Below are 19,326 nucleotides of genomic sequence, written 5' to 3' on the forward strand. Positions count from 1 at the left end.
CTGGGCCCCCGGCCCCTTCCCGCCAACTCTTGAGCCTAACTCATGCCCAAACTATTTTCCACTGGCTCCCCCAATCTCTGCCACAGCACAAATCTTTTTTTAGTGGGAGGGGAGGGATGGGGAAGAATAAGGGGCGGCGCTTGGACCCCCCGAGGGCGGGGCCAAGGAGAGGTGCTCGCGGATTGGTCACCTCGGCTCTAAAACTGGCTTTATAATCCACTAACTCCGCCTCTGGCACCGCCCCCCACCGCTGTCCTGCCATGCAATTGGCTTATCCCGCCGGAGGGGCGGGACTCACCGGGTCCGGGCCAGTTAAAAGGGTCGTGGAGGGCTTGGGGCCCGGGTCACTCGGGTGGAGTCTTCAGACAGCTGGTGCAGCACGTCGTCGCAGGAACCCTCGCTTCGCTTCAGTCATGGCCTGTGTGAGTGCGAGACCCTCTACTCCAAGGTCGAGGGGATCGAGCAGAAGCAGATGGGCATAGGAAAGTGGCCGGTTTGGGAGCTGCTTCTAGTCCCAGCTGTGCGGCCTGGGGCAGGTGCCTTCTCTGATCCTCAGTAGCCACATCTGTAAAATGGGGGTGGGTGTCGTAGTCCCCCTAAAGCCTTGCGACTCTTTGGCTTAAGAGTGTTCTGGATTTCTTCGAGTTCCCGCAGCATACTTATTATGTCTTGCAAGGCCCGATATTCTGCCACTTTGTAGTTTTCTGAGAAGTGGGAGTGGGAAGGGTGTGGCCACCTGGGGAGGGGCAAGGGGGAGGCAGGGGGACATTTTGGCCAAGGCCCCTCGCTTATTGCTTCCCTCTCCTCTCCTATCGAGGCTCCTGGCCCCTCCCCCCTGCAGCTGTCCCCGTCACAGAACCAGGGCCCAGTAGCTCACCCTCTGCTCCAGAAAAACTTAAAAAACCTCCTGGGCCCTAGATAAGCCTCAGGCCAGGCTGGGGCTCCTCGTGGTTACTGGTTAGGTGGGGGCCGAGAGAACTGCGTGCCTCTGCACAAATAGACACCCAGGCTGAGGCTCGAGTCGTCTACAAACCTTCAGGGACAGGGTTCAAATGTCAAAGAAACCCCTCGCACAAATGAACCCCTGTCTACCCACCCAATGCCCAGATATCTGCTGGGCTCTCCCCTAGCTTGCTAAATCCACGATGCTGCACTCCTGCGGAGCGGGCCCTGCCCCTCGGCTTCTCCACCCCAGTCTGTGTGTGCCCTCTGGGCAAAGAGAGCCCTGAGGGGAATTAGAGAGGCCCCAGGCTGCTTTCTCTCTCCCGGAGAAGCCACCGACATTTCTATCCAGCTGAATGAGGACTTTGGAGGTCACACTCCATCTTCCCCTCCACTCCAAGTAAAAAAAAAAAATTCTCCAAGCTGACCATGGGTGAATCTTCTAGGCTCTGCTCTGTAGGACAGCCCTAAGTTTCAAATTAGCAGACCCTGCTGGGAGTGGAGACTGTCCCTAACCACAGGGACAACCCAGACTAGAACTTACACCTTGTCCCGCCCGCCCCACCCCACCCCACCCTCTAGGCTTCCCCTAGGGCTGGTCAGGATACCCAGGGTGGGAATGACCCCATGCCCACACCCCAGGCCACTGCAGGGAGCTGAGGCCATGTCCTAACTCGGCCCTAACTGCAGCTAGGTGGTCTTGTCTACGCAGGGTCTGGTCGCAAGCAACCTGAATCTCAAACCTGGGGAGTGTCTCAGAGTTCGGGGCGAGGTGGCCCCCGAAGCCAAGAGGTGAGAATGAAGTTGGGGGGAGGGAATGGCGGTGGCAGAGGCGGGGTTCGCAGGCCGTGGGGTCCTGAGGCTGGGGATGGGCGTGGCCGGCCAGAGCCGCTTCTCCCCAGCCCGTCGGGGGTTAATGGCCAGCTGCAGATGCTGCGTTTTCTGGGTGACTCACTTCCTCGCTGGGTCTGGTCCACCTCACCGTGGTCTCCCCTTCCCTCCCGCCCCCTCTCTCCGGGATGGAGTTTCTTAAATTTAAACCAGCTGCTGCAGCAAGAGCTACCCCGGCTTGTCCCCTCCCCTTCCGCCTGGGGTGTATGAGGGGGGTGCAGTGAGGGAGGGGTCACTCACGTGCCTGCTGCCTGCGGGGGCCCTACGGGGCTCAGTCTTTTCTTTCAATGCTTCCCTCTCAGTCCCGTCGCCTATTTTCTCAGCAGCCATGTGACCTTAGACCAGCCACCCAAGCTCGGGAAGTCTACCAAAGACTTTTTTTTCTTTTCTTTTCTTCTGGGAAGGCAGGGTCTCAGGGTCTCACTCCGTAGCCCTGGCTAGCACGGAATTTACCATTGACTACCAGGTTAGCCTCCACAGAGACCCACATGTCTCTGCCTCCCGAGTGCGGGGGATTGAAAGTGTGCGCCTCCACCCGCCCCACCCGGAAGAGCCTGGGTTTCCTAATAAAGCCAGAGGGAAAGTTGTGGTGTAGAGAAAGCCAGGGGCCAGATTTATCCAGGCAGCTGGCTGAGCGCCTGGGTCCTCTTTTCTCTTTCTTCCTCCTAGACCTCGGTGGCAAGTACTGCTAACCGGGCCCCAGGCAACAAATCCAATCCCAGGTTATTATTTGCATTTTTACTCCACAATAATGGAGCATCTGCGGCGTGTCCTGGTCTGTGCCGGGCACCAGGGACTCGGGTACACAAGACAGGACAGCATCTGGAGGGTCTCCCCAATTAATATCTGGGAGAGAGATCCCTTCAGGGCAGCCCTCCATGGTACAGACGGGAAAGAAACCGCGGCTCAGAGAGGAGTGGCGGGGTCTAACTCAGCTCACACAGAGAGGCCAGAACGAGAATCCAGGTTCCTGGTCTTCCTGTTGACCAATGGTCTTCCCGTTGACCGGGTTTGAACAAGGTGCATGAATGGCCAGCGGCTGATGTTGCATTTTCTCCGTGAGCTCTGGGTCTAGAGCTAGCCAGCCTGGCCTCAAGCCTGCCTGTCACTCCCTAGCTTCGTGCTGAACCTGGGGAAAGACAAAGACAACCTGTGCCTGCACTTCAACCCCCGCTTCAACGCCCACGGGGACTCGAACACTATCGTGTGCAACAGCAAAGATGGTGGAGCCTGGGGGACTGAGCACCGGGAGCCTGCCTTCCCCTTCCAGCCTGGGAGCATCGTGGAGGTGGGCAGGACAGGGCCGGGCCCGGGTGGGCGGGCCCGGGGCCCGGGTGGGCGGGCCCGGGGCCCGGGTGGGCGGGGCCGTGGTGGCTTCAGTGTGCAGAGGCAGGCTTGCCCCATCCTGGCTGTGTGATTACCCGCGTCCTGGCGCCCTGAACCTGATGGGACTCACCCGTGTAGGAGCTGCTGCTGCCGTCCAGGCTCTGAGCCGCTCCAGGGTGTCGCTCACTGCCCTTCTCCGCCCACCAGGTGTGCGTCACCTTTGACCAGGCCGACCTGACCATCAAGCTGCCCGATGGACATGAGTTCAAGTTCCCCAACCGCCTCAACATGGAGGCCATCAACTACATGGCGGCGGATGGCGACTTCAAGATCAAGTGTGTGTCCTTTGAGTGAAGCCGGCCGGCCCGTAGGCCTCAATAAAGGCAGCTGCCTCAGCCTCCCACAACCCAGATCTTCATGTGACAGTGTTTGTGTGTGTCTGTGTGAGCGGGCCTGGTCCATTTTCACTTCCATTCACTCCTCATGAGCCCCTCTTGGTCCCATTCTCCAGGCCCAGCAGAGCCCAGCACACAGAGGACTTAGTGAGCACGGAGTGTGAACCAGTCCCACGGGGACAGGGACAGAACAGGGGGAGGTGGAGGAGGGATGAACAACAGGACCTCATTTACCTTCCCGAGGGCCAGAAAGCCACTGGGCACATACTTGAAACCTAGGAGGCTAGGGCGGGCAGATCGCCAAGTGTTCAAGACCCGTCTGGACTAGTTACTGAGATCAGGCCAGCCCGGGCTACGTGGTGGCGTCAGCTGGGACTCGTGTGCAGCCCCACGCCACTAAGTACTTGGGAGACTGAGGCAAGATGGTCACTTCGGACTAGCTTGGGCAACATAGCAAGACCGCGTGTAGAACGGGGTAGTAAGGCAAGAGACGAGAGGCTGTTGCTACAGCCTTGTGCTTATTAGCTGATCTGAGTCTTGGTTTATCATTTCTACGTGGGGAATGATACACAATTCACATGAGGGCTATTGTGTAGTTAAATGAGATCTTAAGGAGGAGGCCAAGTCCTGCTTGGGCACGTCATGGTCAATGCCCTGTAGTTTCTGGTCTCTTCTGCTACTTTTGTGTTGTTTGTTTTTTTGAGACAGGGTTTCTCTGTGTAATACTCCTGGCTGTCCTGGAACTCACTATGTAGACCAGGCTGGTCTCAAACTCACAGAGATCCTCCTGCCTCTGCCTCCCGAGTGCTGGGCGTGTGCCACCGCCACCCGGCTCTTTTTATGCCTACCAATGTGAAGGGGAGAAAATCACTGCTCAGTAGCTGAGCACGTGGGGAAGCAGGTTTCCTAGCTTCATGATCCTCAGCCACATGGCTGCTCTCCTGGAGTCCAAGGGCAGCTAGAAGACTAGGCTAGAAGCTGGTGACGCTGTGGCCCTGGACAGGTCCCCTCCCAAGCAATGGGAACCTAGGCTAGGGTCGCAGCCCTTTAATGTGGTTGAGGGCTCTGAGTGGGCCCCTTCATGGACATGGGGCAAGGAATGGGGTTGGGAGGCAGGTAGCTTGCTAGGCTGGCAGAGACAGGTATGCCTGCCACTGTGTACTCACTCTTGGCTTCCACAGGCAGGTGTCTTCCCAACACTCGCCCAGGTTCACCTCCCTTGGGATTGCTGTTCTTAGCTGAGTCCTGTCCCACTCAGCACAAGTAACTGCCATAGATCCAGGGGCCACCATTGTCCACCCCCAACACACACACACACACACACACACACACACACACACACACACACACATTCTTCCCAGGAAACAGCTGGAAGAACTGAGCCAAGGTTCTGGAAGGCTTCAAATAAGAACCTTATTAGGCTCTCTGAAATCCGGGGTATAATATCCTGAAGCTGGGGGCAGGCACACGTGAGAGCTGCAATCTCTAGGACATCTGGCCGAGTCTCTTGCATCCCCTAGCCTCAGTTTCCCCATCCATAGCAGGATGGAAGAGTTCTCATGTTGGTGGGTGGGTCCCCTGGGATTCAGCAAGGGGGGCACCCTTGGAAGAAGGCCAAAGATAACGGAATGCACAATGCACGTGCTTTGGGCTCCCATGAGACACGTCACTTCTCTGAGGCTCCCCAGCGGCCTCTAGAGAGAAAGCTTTGGAAGTGTGGCTGTGGAGGAGGCGCCCTCTGCTGGGCTTCAAAGAAAATGTCCCTTAGATTGTCTTCCTGTCTTCACAATTCACCATAGGGTCTCCCCACAGGAGTTATGTACTAGCTAGCCTCTGGCAAGGGATGACAGCAGGGCAGAGGAGAGAGCCCTGAGGTAGAGAAGGAGAGAGACCACTGGGCATGGAATCAGAGAGACCCTAGTTCAAACACCAATTCCCCTGCTGTGTGTTCTTGAACCCACTACACCGCATCGCTGTGGCTCAGCATCCCCTTCTGTCGTATTGAGTTAACAGTGGTGTATACTCGGGTTGCTGAGATTCACTGGAGTGGTGAATAGAGATGTGTGGTGCCTGGCACCTTTGAAAATACCGGTCCCCTTCACCCCCTTTAAGGCTCAGGGTTTCCCAGGAGCCTAGCAAACCAATCTAGAGAAGTTAAAAAGACACCTTAGGCCACCGGTGCCAACCTCAGCACACACCCACCCCTCTGCCCAGCAGGCCTCAGGCTCCCTGTGGAGGGAGCCAAGGATGATCTTGAAGGTCTGAGCTTCTTGCCTTTGCCTCCCGACAGATGATGGATCAGCGCTGGACTGTGTAGCCTCAGGCTGTAGCTAACTGTCTTCCCGTGAAATGGGAGTCAGCCCTCCACACAGAGAGTAAAAATAGCTAAAGAAACAGCCGCTGCCTTTGTCCTCGCCCTGCTTCCCATGCGGCCTCCCCTGCTGCCTCTGGCGCTCAGTCGATACGCAGTAAATAATTGCAAGCAGAAATCTAGCCAATTCCAGTGGAGTGTGGGACAGCCGCGCTGACAAAGGGTGGCGTATTTCACTCTCCCTGGGGAGCTAGCTGTCACGGAGGTGTCATGGCCCCCCAGGCCCATAGCTGGATTAAGGGAGGGGCAGTCATGCAGAGCTCTCTCCTGAGGCCCCCAGCCAGCAGCCATCTCATTCCTGTCTCTGGAACACCCAAGAAGCTGGGAAGGGTGGGTAGGACCGCACTGTGTACAGGGCAGGGGCTCTGGTCCCACTGCCTACGGAGTGGCTCTGGTCCAGTCACGGTCCCTCCTCGTCTGTATAGCAGGGATCAAAACTGTACTGACCTGACAGAAAGGCTGTAAGGATCACCAAGGGGTGAGGCTGGAGAGATGGTTTAGTGATTTAGAGCACTGACTGCTCTCCCAGAGGACCTGGGGTCAGTTCCCAGCACCTACACGGCAGCTCATAACCATCTGTAACTCCAGGTCCAGAGGATCCAAGGATCCAACTGTTAATTGTTTTTTTGTTTGTTTGTTTGTTTGTTTGTTTGTTTTTACCCAGTACTCTTTTTGGCTCTTTTGGGGGCCCACCACCTAGCTCCCAAATAAATCACATGGAGTTTTATTCTTTCTTATGAATGCCTGGCCTTAGCTTGGCTTGTTTCCATCCAGCTTTTCTTTTCTTTTCTTTTTTCTTTTTGTTTTTGTTTTTTTGTTTTTTTTTGTTTTTTTTTTGTTTTTTTTTTTTTTTGAAACAGAGTTTCTCTGTGTATCCTTGGCTGTCCTAGAACTCACTCTGTAGACCAGGCTGGCCTCGAACTCACAGAGATCCACCTGCCTCTGCCTCCCAAGTGCAGGGATTAAAGGCGTGCACCACGACCACCCAGCTAGCCAGCTTTTCTTAAATTATCCCATCTATCTTTTGTCTCTGGGCTTTTATGTTTCTCTGTTCTGTATACTTTTCTTTACTTCTTACTCCATGGCTGGCCCCTTGCTTCCTCCTCTCCTCGTTCCTTGATCTCGGTCCTCCCAGATTTCTCCTCCTATTTATTCTCTCTGCCTGGCAGCCCTACCTATCTTTTCTCCTGCCTAGCTATTGGCCATTTAGCTCTTTATTAGACCATGAGGTGTTTCAGACAGGCAAAGTAACACAGCTTCACAGAGTGAAACAAATGCAACATAAACAATGCAACACATCTTTGCATCATTAAACAAATATCCCATAGCATAAACAAATCTAACACACCAACTAATATTCTACAACACCTAACACTCTCTTCTGACCTCTTCAGGCAAAACCCCATATAAATAAAATAAATTACAAATAATAGTAATTAAAAAATTGCACAGACTGGCAGCTAGCTGGTGCACACCTTTAATCCCTCACTCGGTAGCCAGAGCTCTGTGAGTTTGAGTTTGAGGCCAGTCTGGTTTATATAGTGAGTTCCAGGACAGCCAGGGCTATGTAGAGAGACCCTGTCTGGAAAAAAAACAAAAAAGGAGCACAGACCACAGCCTCCGCCCAGAAGTGAAGGATCTACAGACGGGGTGGGGGGGGGGGGTGGGGGAGGTGGGGGGTACGGGAGGTGGCGGAGGTGGGGGAGGTGGGGGAGTGGGGGAGGTGGGGGGGGTGAGTCTGAGAAACCGATGGCCAGAGAAGCAGCTCTGACTTACCAAGTCAGGCCACAGGGGAGGAGGGAGCAGCCGGTGGTAGCCCCTCAGCAGAAGGCAGCTCTCTGCTTCTTCAGGAGGCACAATGTGGCCGGGGCAATGCCTCTACCCAGATGGGAGATGCCAAGGGTGGCGGGAGGGCTTGGCCCTAAGGGAGCAGAAGTGACCACTCAGAAGCACATCTGTCTGGTACCCTGAAGCCTTTTTCTCTAGGCATGATCTCAGGTAGCCCAGGCTGTACTCTAGCTTTGTATGTATTGGAGGATGACCTTGAACTCCCAATCCTCCTGTCTCCACATACTAGGATTACAGAATGTGTCACCATGCCCAGTTTGGGGACTCCCCACTTTGAAGACAACTTCTTCTCAGCATCCAACATGGAGTCCCCAAGTGGGGGACCCTTATGGGAGGAATCCGACATCTATGGGGTGTCATGCCTACTGTAAGTGAGGCTCCTTCCAAAAATCATCCTTACAGTCTGCAAGCTGCCTTTCTAAAGCAGACACCTTAGCTCCTGGGGGAGTGGCCAGGGAGCTGGGAAGGGACAACAAAGACAGAGCATCAGGCTCATGTTTGAGCTCAGTCCTCTTCCTCCCTCTTGTTTTGTTTTGTTTTTGTTTTTGCTTTTTGAGACAGGGTTTCTCTGTGTAGCTGGCTGTTCTAGAACTCACCCAGAAGACCAGGCTGGCCTCGAACTCACAGAGATCCGCCTGGCTGTGCCTCCTGAGTGCTGGGATTAAAGGCGTGCGCCACCACACCCAGCAAGCACAGCCCTTTCTTAAGTGACAGCTTGCCTCTCTGTGTGCCTGGCCCACGGCAGGCATTCACTACTGGCTCTCTGGGCTTCTGTCTGGACGAGGACTGGATCCCAAGAGCCTGGTTTTTGTCTGTTATCCTGTGTTTCAGGCCCCTCCCCGCCCTCCACATTGCTGGAGACAATCCTGGCCTCCTGCAACGTCCCGAGCTTCTCCTTCCGGCAGAGGCTTCATCCCCTGCACCATCGTGATCACAGACTTGGCCACAGGGTCAGTCCGTACAGCCAAGAGCATCAGCCACGTCTTCATCACCCAGCACAGGACTTGACAGGACCCAACGCACATAGCCTTGAGGATGGGGGAAGTCTACTGTATAACGAGTCGCTAAGACCCCTGTCCGGTGTTACTTACCCAATGCTTCAAATTCAAACCCTTGTGGCGGTTAGCAGAAGGCGTGTTGTTAAACTCCCTTTCCATACTTGGGGAAACTGAGGCACATAGCTGGATGTGGCTTGTGCACCACACCTGAGTGTGGCCAAGCACTGTGTGACACACTCCTGACACCACTCACTCATCCCACCATGGTCATGGGTCTCAAAGTGTGTTGCCTGCAGGAGCAGTATTCGGGGCCATCTGAGAATGTGCTGGAAATGGATATTCTGTCCAAATGTGCTGAACCACAAGCCCTGGATCTGGATTTCACCAAGCCTGCTAGGACATCTAGTGCACACCAAAGTTCTAGGACCACCGCTTTGCAATGACCCTGCAAAGTCCCTACAATCATCTGTACTTTATAGACAGGTAAGTGAGGCACAAAGAAAAAGGCAGTGGGGGGTGGAGCAGCAATGTTGAGATGGCTCAATAGCTAAAGCTCTTACTTCTCTTGCAGAGGACCTGGGTTTGATTCCCAGCACTCACTCGGTAACTCACAACCATCTGTAACTCTACGTGCAGGGGATCTGATAACCTCTTCTGGACTTGCAAGCACATCACTCATGTGGTACACATAAATTCACTCAGGCGGTTGTTTGTTCTTTTTAAAAAAAAAATTTTTTTTGAGACAGGGTCTTTCTTTTATGCAATTCTGCTCGGGCTGACCTGGAACTTATAATGTAGAACAGGCCTGCCTCGAACTCATAGACATCTGCCTGCCAATTGCTGGGGTTAAAGGTGTGTGCCACCACCGCCTTGTTGTTTTAATCTTAAAAAAGCAAAAAAGGCAGTCGCTCCAGGGCCACGCAGCCGGTAGATGAGTACCAGTATTTGAATCCAAGTAGTTTCCCTCGCTCATGGAAATCACCAAAGAATTGATATCAGAACTCAATTAGGATCCGTTTTGTTTTATTTGTTTGGTTTTGGTTTTTTCGAGACAGGGTTTCTCTGTAGATCAGGCTGGCCTCGAACTCACAGAGATCCGCGGGCCTCTGCTGGGATTAAAGGCGTGCGCCACTACCGCCCGTCTAGGATCAGTAGTTTTCAGTCATTCATGAAAAACTCCATGTTGTGCGCCTGTTAGGGCCAGGCTAGGTGATGGAATCGGGGAGCCTAGTTCTCACTGAAGCCATTCTGGGAGACTCGGTCAGAAGACCTGACGCAAAGCTGTGCGAGACAGGATGGGAGGCTCCTTTAAAAGGCGGAGACAAGTCGGCGGAACCGTGGAACCAGGCCACTAAGCGCGCTCTTCCGGAAACCTGAAACTGTTACACTCGGAAGTGTTTTAGGCTAGCGGCAGCCACGCTACCGGAAGCTAGCTTCCCAGTTATGGGCCGCAACAAGAAGAAGAAGCGAGATGGAGATGACCGGCGGCCCCGGCTCGTCCTCAACTTCGATGAAGAGAAGCGGCGGTGAGTGGCAGGGTCGGACCGGATTCCCGTCGGGCTGTCCGGAGAGGCCTGGCCAGGCCCAGGGCGCGCACGTTCACGCAGAGTCCTTCCGGCCCCGCCCCTGGACCTCCGCTTTCCGCGCCGGGTGGGGTGGAGTCGCCCGCTCTCCCCTCGCAGGTTCTGGGGTGCGAGCCCGGTCCATGGCCCCTGCACACCGCCGGCTCCCGGTCGTCGTTGACGACGAACGACGAGCGAATGGGATGAGAGCGGTTTATGTTCATTCATTAACTCATCCTGCTGGGTCCCAACCAAGCTTGGGCCCCGGAGGCTGAGCCTCGGCGCTGGGGTGTCACCGTGGACAAATGGCACGCTGTAGTGAGTCTGCGAAAGCTCTCATGCAGCGCACCAAAGGGGAACTGCAATGGCCAGGCCTGGTGGTGTAGACCTGTGGTCTTAGCCACCCGGGATGCTGAGGCAGGGGGATTGCAAAGTCAAGGGCTACAGAGAGAGTTCAAGACCCAAGCCTGGGCGATTTTTAGCGTCCCTGTCTCCAAAGCAATGTAAACTAGTTAGTTTAGGTTTAACCCTCCAGTACAACAGCAAAACCGGCTACAGAGCGGGGATCAGATCAGAGTCGGGAAGGTGGGGGGGCCACCCCAAGGTCCCACCCCACCGGTGGGCTTAGGGGTCAGATGTCATTGAGGACTGGGTGTTGGTTGGTTCAATGAAAGAGTTTTGGGGTCTGGGTGAAGGCGTTCTTGGAAAGCCCCACTAGAGTGACACCTACCATTTCGGAAGCAGCCCCCACTCGCTCGTCTCTACCACCTCATGTGTCCCCACCAAGGGGGAAGAAACACAGGTGTGGAGTAGGTGCCCTGGAGAAGGAAGCCTGGGAAAAAGCAGCCTTCCGTCGCACATTGTATGGCGATGTTGTGGTCAATGATGGAGCGTGTAATGAGGCTGTCCCTTACAGCGTAGGTGTGTGGTAGGTTATACCACCTAGGGATTATATGTAAGTACACTGTGATGGTCTAGCCAGGACTAGCAACACCTTTCTTGTAAGGTACCCTTGTCATTGAATGCCTCCTCACCGTGTTCTCTGTGACCTTAGATGAGCACCCTGGTTTCCCGCAGTGTCCTTATCTGTCAAATAAGGACAGGCAGTGGAGAGCATAGAATGGGTTAGTGGGTGGGTTAGGAGCCTGACTCTTCTCTCCTCATGGCTCCTCCTCACTCTCCCCGGCTTCCTTCCTGCAGGGAGTACCTGACAGGTTTCCACAAACGGAAGGTGGAGCGGAAGAAGGTGGCCATCGAGGAGATAAAGCACCGACTGAAGCAGGAGCAGAAGAAGCTCCGGGAAGAGGTGAGGGGCGGAGGGGGGCCCAACTCCCAGGGGAGGGGCAGCCAGCGTTGAATAGGTCTGCTGGAGGCAGCTACAGGGCAGCGCAGAGGGCGTGTGAGCATGGCTGGTGCTGTCTGCACAGGTGGACACCGGGGGTGTGTGAAGGATGAGTCTCCTCTTGAGTTTGCTCTAGGAACCATGGTCCCACACCATGGAAGCGAACGGGGCTGTTGCCTGGGATGGACTGAACAGCCGTTCTCACTGTGTGCCTTCCTGTTTTGGTGTCTTTTTCTCTGACCATGATAAAAAGAAAAACAACTCTTGACAAAGGCAGCTCAGGGAGAAAGGGTTTATTCTGGCTTTCAGCTCAAGGGCAGTCCATTGTGCAGGCGGATCAAGGCGGCGGGAGCTTGAATCAGCCTGTCCCATCACATCCGGCATCAGGAAGCAGAGTGATGAAGGCAGTTCAGCTCTCTTTCTCTATGAGCCCAGCATCTCAGCCAGGGAATGGCGCCGCCCAGAGTGGGCGGGTCTTCCCACCTCAAGACAACATCCCATAGGTGTGCTCAGAGGCCCATCTCCCAGGCCATCCCAGATTCTGTCAGGTTAACAATTAACACCATCACCATCTTCCTTTTGACTTCAGCGCCACCAGGAATACCTGAAGATGCTGGCAGAAAGAGAGGAGGCGCTAGGTGAGTCCCCACCGAGGTCTTGTGTGGAGAGCGTCCCGTGAGCCTGGGCTTCTGTGTCCCCTGGTGGCGATAAGGAAGACTGGGGAGAAAGCTGGGTGGAGGGTGATTTTTGTTAGCCGTAGAGATCTCTGTGGTGATGTAGCGGCCAAGCATGGTCGAAGTGCAAGTGGACCAGGGGACCAGGGGACCCAAACCGTGCGGTACACTGAGGCTGAGCAGAGAGCCTGGGCATGGGACAGCTCTTGCCGTCCCTCAGTTTCTCCAAAGCAGGGACGAGCTGGGAGCATCAGGGACGAGGGGATAAGTCATTTCCAGCACTTACCTGTGGGACGCTGGACCACTCTGTAGATGCAGAAACAGTGCGGCGGGGGGGATGCAAGGAAAGAATATGGCGGGCTCTAGAAAAGCACTCGGTGTGCCAGTCCCCGTCCATGCAGGGCTGGGAGGGAGCTGTGGCCTGGTGGCGGAGCCAGGGCTGAAGGCTGGTCTGTGCTCACCTTGCAGAGGAGGCGGATGAGCTGGAGCGGCTGGTGACAGCAAAGACTGAGTCGGTGCAGTACGACCACCCCAATCACACAGTTACCGTGACCACCATCAGTGACCTGGACCTCTCAGGGGCCCGGCTGCTAGGTCTGCCCCTGCCTGAGGTAGGTCCCAGGACAGCCCTGAGGAAGAAGCGGTAGATTGGTCTGTGGGGGCCGCTCAGTGCCTGCCTGTGTCGAGGGTCTCCTCCTGGAAGTGTGTCCCTGGTAGCTCTCTTGAATGGCTCAGCCCATCAGTCAGTTGAGTGTTGCCTGGATACGGGGGCCAGTAACTGAGGATGCAGGGGTGAGGCCCTTGGTACTGAGCTCAACCTTAGTAAGTGCTCAGCAGACCACTTAGATGGACCCCAGCCTGTGTGACAAGCAGCGCACTATGGCGTGTGTGTGTGTGTGTGCAGGGACAGTGAGTTTGCAGTGTGGGCTGTGCATCCTCAGTCACTTGTTCACTAATTGAGAATAGCAGCATCCCGGTAAGGGACCAAAGCTCCTGCTCCCCTTAAAGCTGTGCCTGAGGCTTGTGTAGGAAAATCTAGAGCAGGCTCCCTTCAGGTCTGCAGTGTTCAAGTCTTTTGAATAAAACGCTGTGATATTTACATGGAACCTGGGCAGGTCCTCCCCTGTCCTTTAAATCATTCCCCAGTTACTTAGAGAACTGAATGCCAGGCCAGTGAGAGAGCTTGTGGGTGAAGGCGCTTCCACGTCCTGAGTTCCACGGCTGGCTCCTACAGTTTATCCTCTGACCTCCTGTACACACACACACACACACACACACACACACACACACACACACACCCCAACACATGTACACTAAATAATACAAAAACAAAATCTGAATTCCCTGGAAGTCCTGTCTGAGTTGTTGTTACAGGGCAGTGTTCAAAGAATAACGTGAGTCTGGGGCCTGGAAAGATGGCTCAGCGGTTAAGAACACTTTCTGCTCTTAGAGAAGACCCAGGTTCAATTCCCAGCACCCACATGGTGGCTCACAACCGTCTATAATTCCAGTTCCAGGGCATCTGACACTTCTGACCTCTGCAAGCACCAGGCATGCACGCGGTGTATAGATATACATGCAAGCAGTGTGTTCATACACATCAGCTAGATGTAAAAATCTAAAACATACAAACAAAAGACAAGTCTATACTCAGCACAGACACCGTGTTTCCTTCCAGATGTTTTCTTTTCATTCTGCAGCTGGTCGACTCCAGCTGCCCAGAGAGTTAGAGTATAAAGTGCATTTCTGGGCTGAGAATGCAGCCTTCCCAGAATGTGAGACCCTAGGTCCAATCCCCAACATCACAAAAACAGCAGAACACAGTCCCACACTTTTCCAGGCACGGGAGCACACGACAGGGTGAAGGCAGGAGGGTCATTAGTTCAAGCCCAGCCTGGGCCCCTCTCTCAAAGGGGAAAAGTTCCTGCTCTGTGCTGCAGTGTCTACATCCTGGAAAGCCATGGCCGGACTGACTCCCGATTATCTCCTTAATGCTCGTCCTTCCTTAAGGCTTGACATTGTGTCTTGTTATCTTGCTGATGTCACTCTTGGTGAATGACTCGCTCACTACTTCATGCTTAACTAGCTTTTTTTTTTTAAGGTTTATTTATTATGTATACAGTGTTCTGCCTGCACATATGCTTGCATGCCAGAAGAGGGCACCAGATCTCACTATAGATGGTTGTGAGTCATCATGTGGTTGCTGGGGTTGAACTCAGGTCCTTTGGAAGAGCAGCCAGTGCTCTTAACCCCTGAGCCATCTCTCCAGCCCCTTAACTAGCTTTTTTATACAGCCCAGGAATCCATGCTTAAGGAATGATGCCACCCAGTGTGGGCTTGGTCTTGCCCATAGACCAACTTGATCTAGGCAGTTTTTCAATTGGGGCTTCTCTCAGATGACTCTAGGATGTGTCCAGTTGACAATTAAGGCTGAACAGGACAGACATACACAGTGTACTCTGCACAGAGCCTTCTCTGAGCCCTCATCAGGCCTTTCAGGTCAGACTTCCGTGCTAATGTTAGGACTGCTCAGCATGACTATCCACACCCTGTAACAGTCCCTGTCCTTTGTTTCTCTAGCAAGGGGACCTGGATGGGTCCCAGGAAGAGGTGTCATCCATGGAGAAGCCAACAAAAGCCTTGCCCAGGAAGTCCAAAGATCCCCTGCTATCTCAGCGGTGAGCTCTGGCTTGTCGTTGCTGGGTCCTGTCTGGCAGTAGTTGCTAGGCATGTGGAGCTACCCTAGCCTGGAGGTTTGGGGGGGGTGGGGGGTAGGGGGGTGTCAGGCTCTGTGGAACCAGACCAGGCAGAGTTTGCAATGTGTTTGGACCTTGTCCCAGCTTCTCACCCATGAGTCGAGTGATCACTCCCCAGCCTCCCGCCCTTGCCTGAGTCTCAAGGGGAAGCCAAGGCCCTGGCCTCACCCGCCTCCATTTTCCCCGTAGCATCTCCTCCCTCACAGCCACACTGCACGCTCACAGTCGGAAGAAGGTGAAGAGGAAACACCCTCGGCGGGCCCAGGACTCCACCAAGAAACCACCCAGTGCCACACGTACCAGCAAGACTCAGCGCCGCCGCCGGATGACCGGAAAAGCCAGGCACAGCGGGGAGTGAGCCCTTGAGAAGCCGCCTGTGGCTCCCCAGCCACAGTCCTGGCTGTCACCCGGCCATGCCGAGGGGTAACTGCAGCCTAAGCCTGGAAACAGGACTTCTCCAGCCTGGGGCCATCCTTGCTTGGGAACCACCCTGGGCTTTGAGCCGGGAAGGAATGGGCTTTCCTGGAGCCCTGGCGCCAGGAGCCTGCAGAGTGGTGTCGGTTTCTTCACACGTGTACGTCCACCGGGACTCAATAGTCTTTGAAACTCCCCACATGTGTGCTTGTGATTTGTCCTGGCTTTGATGCCATGCTCCACAGTTGACTTCTGGGATGGTGGGGATGGTCAGGGGTCCGTCTTCCACCTCTAGGTTTTTCTGAGGGTATTATAAGGTCATGTCGTATCTGGGTCCCCAGTCATAGCTGGAGACGGGCCTGTCCCTATGGAATGCAGAGCTGTGGCCAGCTGTGGTGGTATATGGTAATTAATGAAGCATCAAGGAGGCTGAGGCAGGAGACTCAATTCACTGCCATCTTCAGCTCCATAGGGAGTTTACGCCATCTTGGACCGGCTGTCAGGTAGTATCTGAAGACTGAGGGCTGGAGTCAAGGTCCCATTCAGGGATGGGAAGCTTAGCTCAGGGCCTTCCCTGGGGCTGGCTTGGCCTGGCCTCGGCCCCTTCCCTCCTTCCGTGCCCTCTCTGCTTTGGGAGTGGTGCCTCTGCCTGTTTAGCTGTCTCAGGTAGGCCTGGGCCTCACCCTCTAGACCACTGAGCAGGACAGTAAGCCAGGAGACTCGGGGATTTGGTCCCTGTGTGAGCCTCAAGCAGTGATGCCCTACCATGTGAGCCTCCTCCAGGGCTCCCCTGAGGCTGGAGTGTGAGGAGTGTAGGATGCTTTGTACTCCAGGGTCACCTCATGGCTCACAGCATGTCCCCATCTCGTCTGCCTCCAACCCCTTTCCCTGGTGATGTGAGATCATTGCCAGTGTACATTGGCAATTCACAAGAAGTGAAATGCCATACATTTCTTTTCCTATGTGCCATTGGTTTTTCTAGCTGACCAAGCTGAGTCTGAAGTTTGGCCAGTCATCAGATCAGGGGGGTGGAGTCAGAACCCCCTGGAAAACTTGTGTCTTCTCTCAGGATATACCCACATACACAGGACACCCCCTACACACACACACACACCTGGAAAACTTATGTCTCCTCTCAGGATACACCTGCATACACAGGACACCCCCTACACACATACACCTGGAAAACTTGTGTCTCCTCTCAGGATACACCCCACCATGCACACACACACACACACACACACACCCCTACCTGGAAAACGTGTCTCCTCTCAGGATATACCCATTTATACAGGTACCCCCCTACATATTCTTTCTCTCTCCTTTCTGTCTCTCTCAGCTTGGACTCCTTCCCCGTGTCTCCATCCTGGGCAGAGTTTGGTCTGTAGGGACTTCATCAACAGCAGTGAGGTGAATTGAGGATGGTGACATACTCCTTTAGTCCTAGCACTGGCAAGCAGAGGATTGCTTTACTGTAAGTTCTAGTCCAGACAGGGCTACAGAGAGCCAGCTTCAAGAAGAAGAAAAGGAGTGGTGAAGGTACTCGGACATATGTGCGCATGTTTGCAGTCCCAGCAGCTCAAGAGCCCTACGTTCTAGGCCAGCTTGGGCAGCAGCTCCGTACATCAAAAGTTCACAACTGGGTGGCGTAGTAAGGGCTCTCAGGCTGACAGGAAGGTTACCAGCCTAGAGCTGGGAAGGCTAGAAGCCGGGGTTGGCAGCTGGCTTTCAGATCTTCTATGCCTTTTTTTTTTTTTTGGACAACTTTGCCTCACAGCCTAAGATAGCTGCTTGAGCTATCATACCTGCCTTTCAGCTAGCAGAGAAGAGGAAGGGATGGCGAAGGACATAATCATCCTTTAAAAAATCTACACACTGGCTGTGTTCTGTTAGCCATAGAAGGCAGAGGCCCAGGCGTGGGGCCAAGGGTGCTCCCTGCCCAGAAAGAACCTTCAACCCCGGCCGTGCTGGGAAGGCATTCGCCCAGACAACTAGGGGTTGATCTGCTAACAGGGAAGGAGGATTGGGATGCAGCTAGCAGGCTCTTCCCCAGGAAGAGCTTTAGAGAGGCCCTCAGTGGCACAGAGCTAATGGCTCCCAGCTGGCCCTGTGCTGGGACAGCAATGGGCAGTGACTCCGTCCAGGGAAGGCAGCCGGCCCAGGCACTCCAGAGCAGGACAAGGGCTTTGAGAAGGCTTCTGATCAGAGACGCCCCTTGATGTGACTACAGAGGCTCTTCCCGAGCTTGGTGACAGGAGAGGGGGCTGTGTGATTCAATGTCCCTGGAGAGCAAGGGATGGTGTGTCGGGTCGGGAGAGGAAGGAAGTTCTTGCCCAGGTGGAATGGAGTCAGGGTCAGTGCTTTGTTTTAGAGGCGCCCCCTGGTGGCGGTGAGGGTGTGTGCAGGCAGATCCAAACCAACTCGACTCGAGAGGCTGGAGGGCTTCCCCTGCAGGTCCAGGCCACTGCAGATAATGGTGAACAAGGCAGCTCAAGTGCCACGAGCATGTGGTGGGGACTCCCAGGAGGGAACCGAGGAGAGATGGCAACGCTAACCTCAATGGCAGGGACCAAGCTCACCAAGCTGGCTGGCCGTACCTGAAGAGGCAAAGGCCAGGGTTTGGGGCCTCACCTCCGGGATCTCAGCTGAGAAGCTCTTGCTCCAGGTTGGGGTGGCAGAGGCCTTCCTGGGAGGAGTGGGATTTTAGCCATCACAAGTCAGTAAAGATCTGCTGTGATTCGGGGCTGGAGTGATGGCTCAGCGGTTAAGAGCACAACTGCTCTACCAGAGGACCTGGGTTCAATTCCCAGCACCCACATGGCAGCTTACAACTGTCTGTAACTCTAAGATCTGACACCCTCACACAGACATACATCAATGCACATAAAATAAAGATCAATAAATTGTTTAAAAAAAAAGATCTGCTGTGATTCACCATTTTAGAGACGGCACAGAAGAGGCCTCAAGCTTAGAGTGACTTTAGTCACAGTGTTGAAAGCCACCTTGACTTCATAGCAAGACTGTGGTGATACTTTGTGCTTGGACAAATAAAGCTTGCCTGGAGATCAGAGTGCAGAGCTAGCCACTAGTTAACCATAGAGGCCAGACCGTGGTGGCACACACCTTTAATCCAGCACTAGGGAGGAGGAACAGGAAGTGATATGGCTAGAAGAGGAATGTAAGGTGGGCAGAGACAGGAGCTGAGGAGTTGGCGAGGTAAGAAGTGGCTGCTCCTTTGTCTGTCTGATCTTTTAGCATTTACCCCAATATCCGACTCCGGGTTTTTATTCTTAAGACCAATTAGAACTCATGCTACACAACACCTGCGTTTCCCCAGATGTAAGCAACCGTCCACCACCACAGTCTGATTTTGCCACCATGCCTTGGAATGTGTCCCCCTGAACTGTGAGCTGAAGCCAATGTTTACTAATTTTAACTCTGTGTTTTCTTAGGCAGGTAAACAGGTGAAAACAAGTCTGGCTGTGTGATGTCATCACAGGTCAGCCCTGGCTGCAGCTAGCTCTGATGACCCAGTAAAGGTCATCCATCCTTCTCTGCTCTGCCAGATAGCCCTCTACCTTGCTCACCCAGGCTCTGAACCCTCCATTGCCCATGGGAGAAAGGGCTGGGTGCTTCTTGCTGTTGCCAAATGAAGACATAAATTCTGGGCTAGAGCAGGAGTCATGGCATTCTCCAGATCTCTAAGGGGGGGGGTGTCTCAGTCAGGGCCATGGCCCCAGCAAAGGTGTGGAGCAGAGACCTAGTGAAGTAACAACACAGGTAGATGCGTGTCTTAGTTTCATTTGT

The 19,326-nt window shown here is 54.3% G+C and overlaps 2 protein-coding genes across 2 annotated transcripts; both read left to right on the plus strand.

The window, feature by feature from the left end:
• The first annotated feature begins 312 nt into the window (after positions 1-312).
• Positions 313-3,577, plus strand: Lgals1 (galectin 1). The gene is made up of 4 exons (XM_028871108.2): positions 313-422; positions 1,655-1,734; positions 2,950-3,121; positions 3,367-3,577. Exons 1-4 carry the CDS (start codon positions 414-416, stop codon positions 3,511-3,513), a joined length of 408 nt encoding a protein of 135 aa, XP_028726941.1. The 5' UTR covers positions 313-413; the 3' UTR covers positions 3,514-3,577.
• Positions 3,578-10,124: 6,547 nt separating this feature from the next.
• Positions 10,125-15,716, plus strand: Nol12 (nucleolar protein 12). Its single transcript, XM_028871109.2, has 6 exons — positions 10,125-10,297; positions 11,534-11,639; positions 12,265-12,313; positions 12,818-12,960; positions 14,930-15,027; positions 15,295-15,716. Exons 1-6 carry the CDS (start codon positions 10,215-10,217, stop codon positions 15,461-15,463), a joined length of 648 nt encoding a protein of 215 aa, XP_028726942.1. The 5' UTR covers positions 10,125-10,214; the 3' UTR covers positions 15,464-15,716.
• The last annotated feature ends 3,610 nt before the right edge of the window (positions 15,717-19,326 follow it).

Source organism: Peromyscus leucopus, chromosome 20, assembly GCF_004664715.2.
Source record: "Peromyscus leucopus breed LL Stock chromosome 20, UCI_PerLeu_2.1, whole genome shotgun sequence".
NCBI lineage: Eukaryota > Metazoa > Chordata > Mammalia > Rodentia > Cricetidae > Peromyscus > Peromyscus leucopus.

Excerpts from the sequence above, each read along its gene's own strand:
- Lgals1 (XM_028871108.2), top strand. Across the intron at positions 1,735-2,949 it reads GTGGCCCCCGAAGCCAAGAG|CTTCGTGCTGAACCTGGGGA; the intron begins GTGAGAATGAAG and ends GTCACTCCCTAG. Across the intron at positions 3,122-3,366 it reads AGCCTGGGAGCATCGTGGAG|GTGTGCGTCACCTTTGACCA; the intron begins GTGGGCAGGACA and ends TCCGCCCACCAG.
- Nol12 (XM_028871109.2), top strand. The coding sequence starts at position 10,215 with ATGGGCCGCAACAAGAAGAAGAAGCGAGATGGAGATGACCGGCGGCCC. Across the intron at positions 11,640-12,264 it reads AGAAGAAGCTCCGGGAAGAG|CGCCACCAGGAATACCTGAA; the intron begins GTGAGGGGCGGA and ends TTTTGACTTCAG. Across the intron at positions 12,961-14,929 it reads TAGGTCTGCCCCTGCCTGAG|CAAGGGGACCTGGATGGGTC; the intron begins GTAGGTCCCAGG and ends TTGTTTCTCTAG.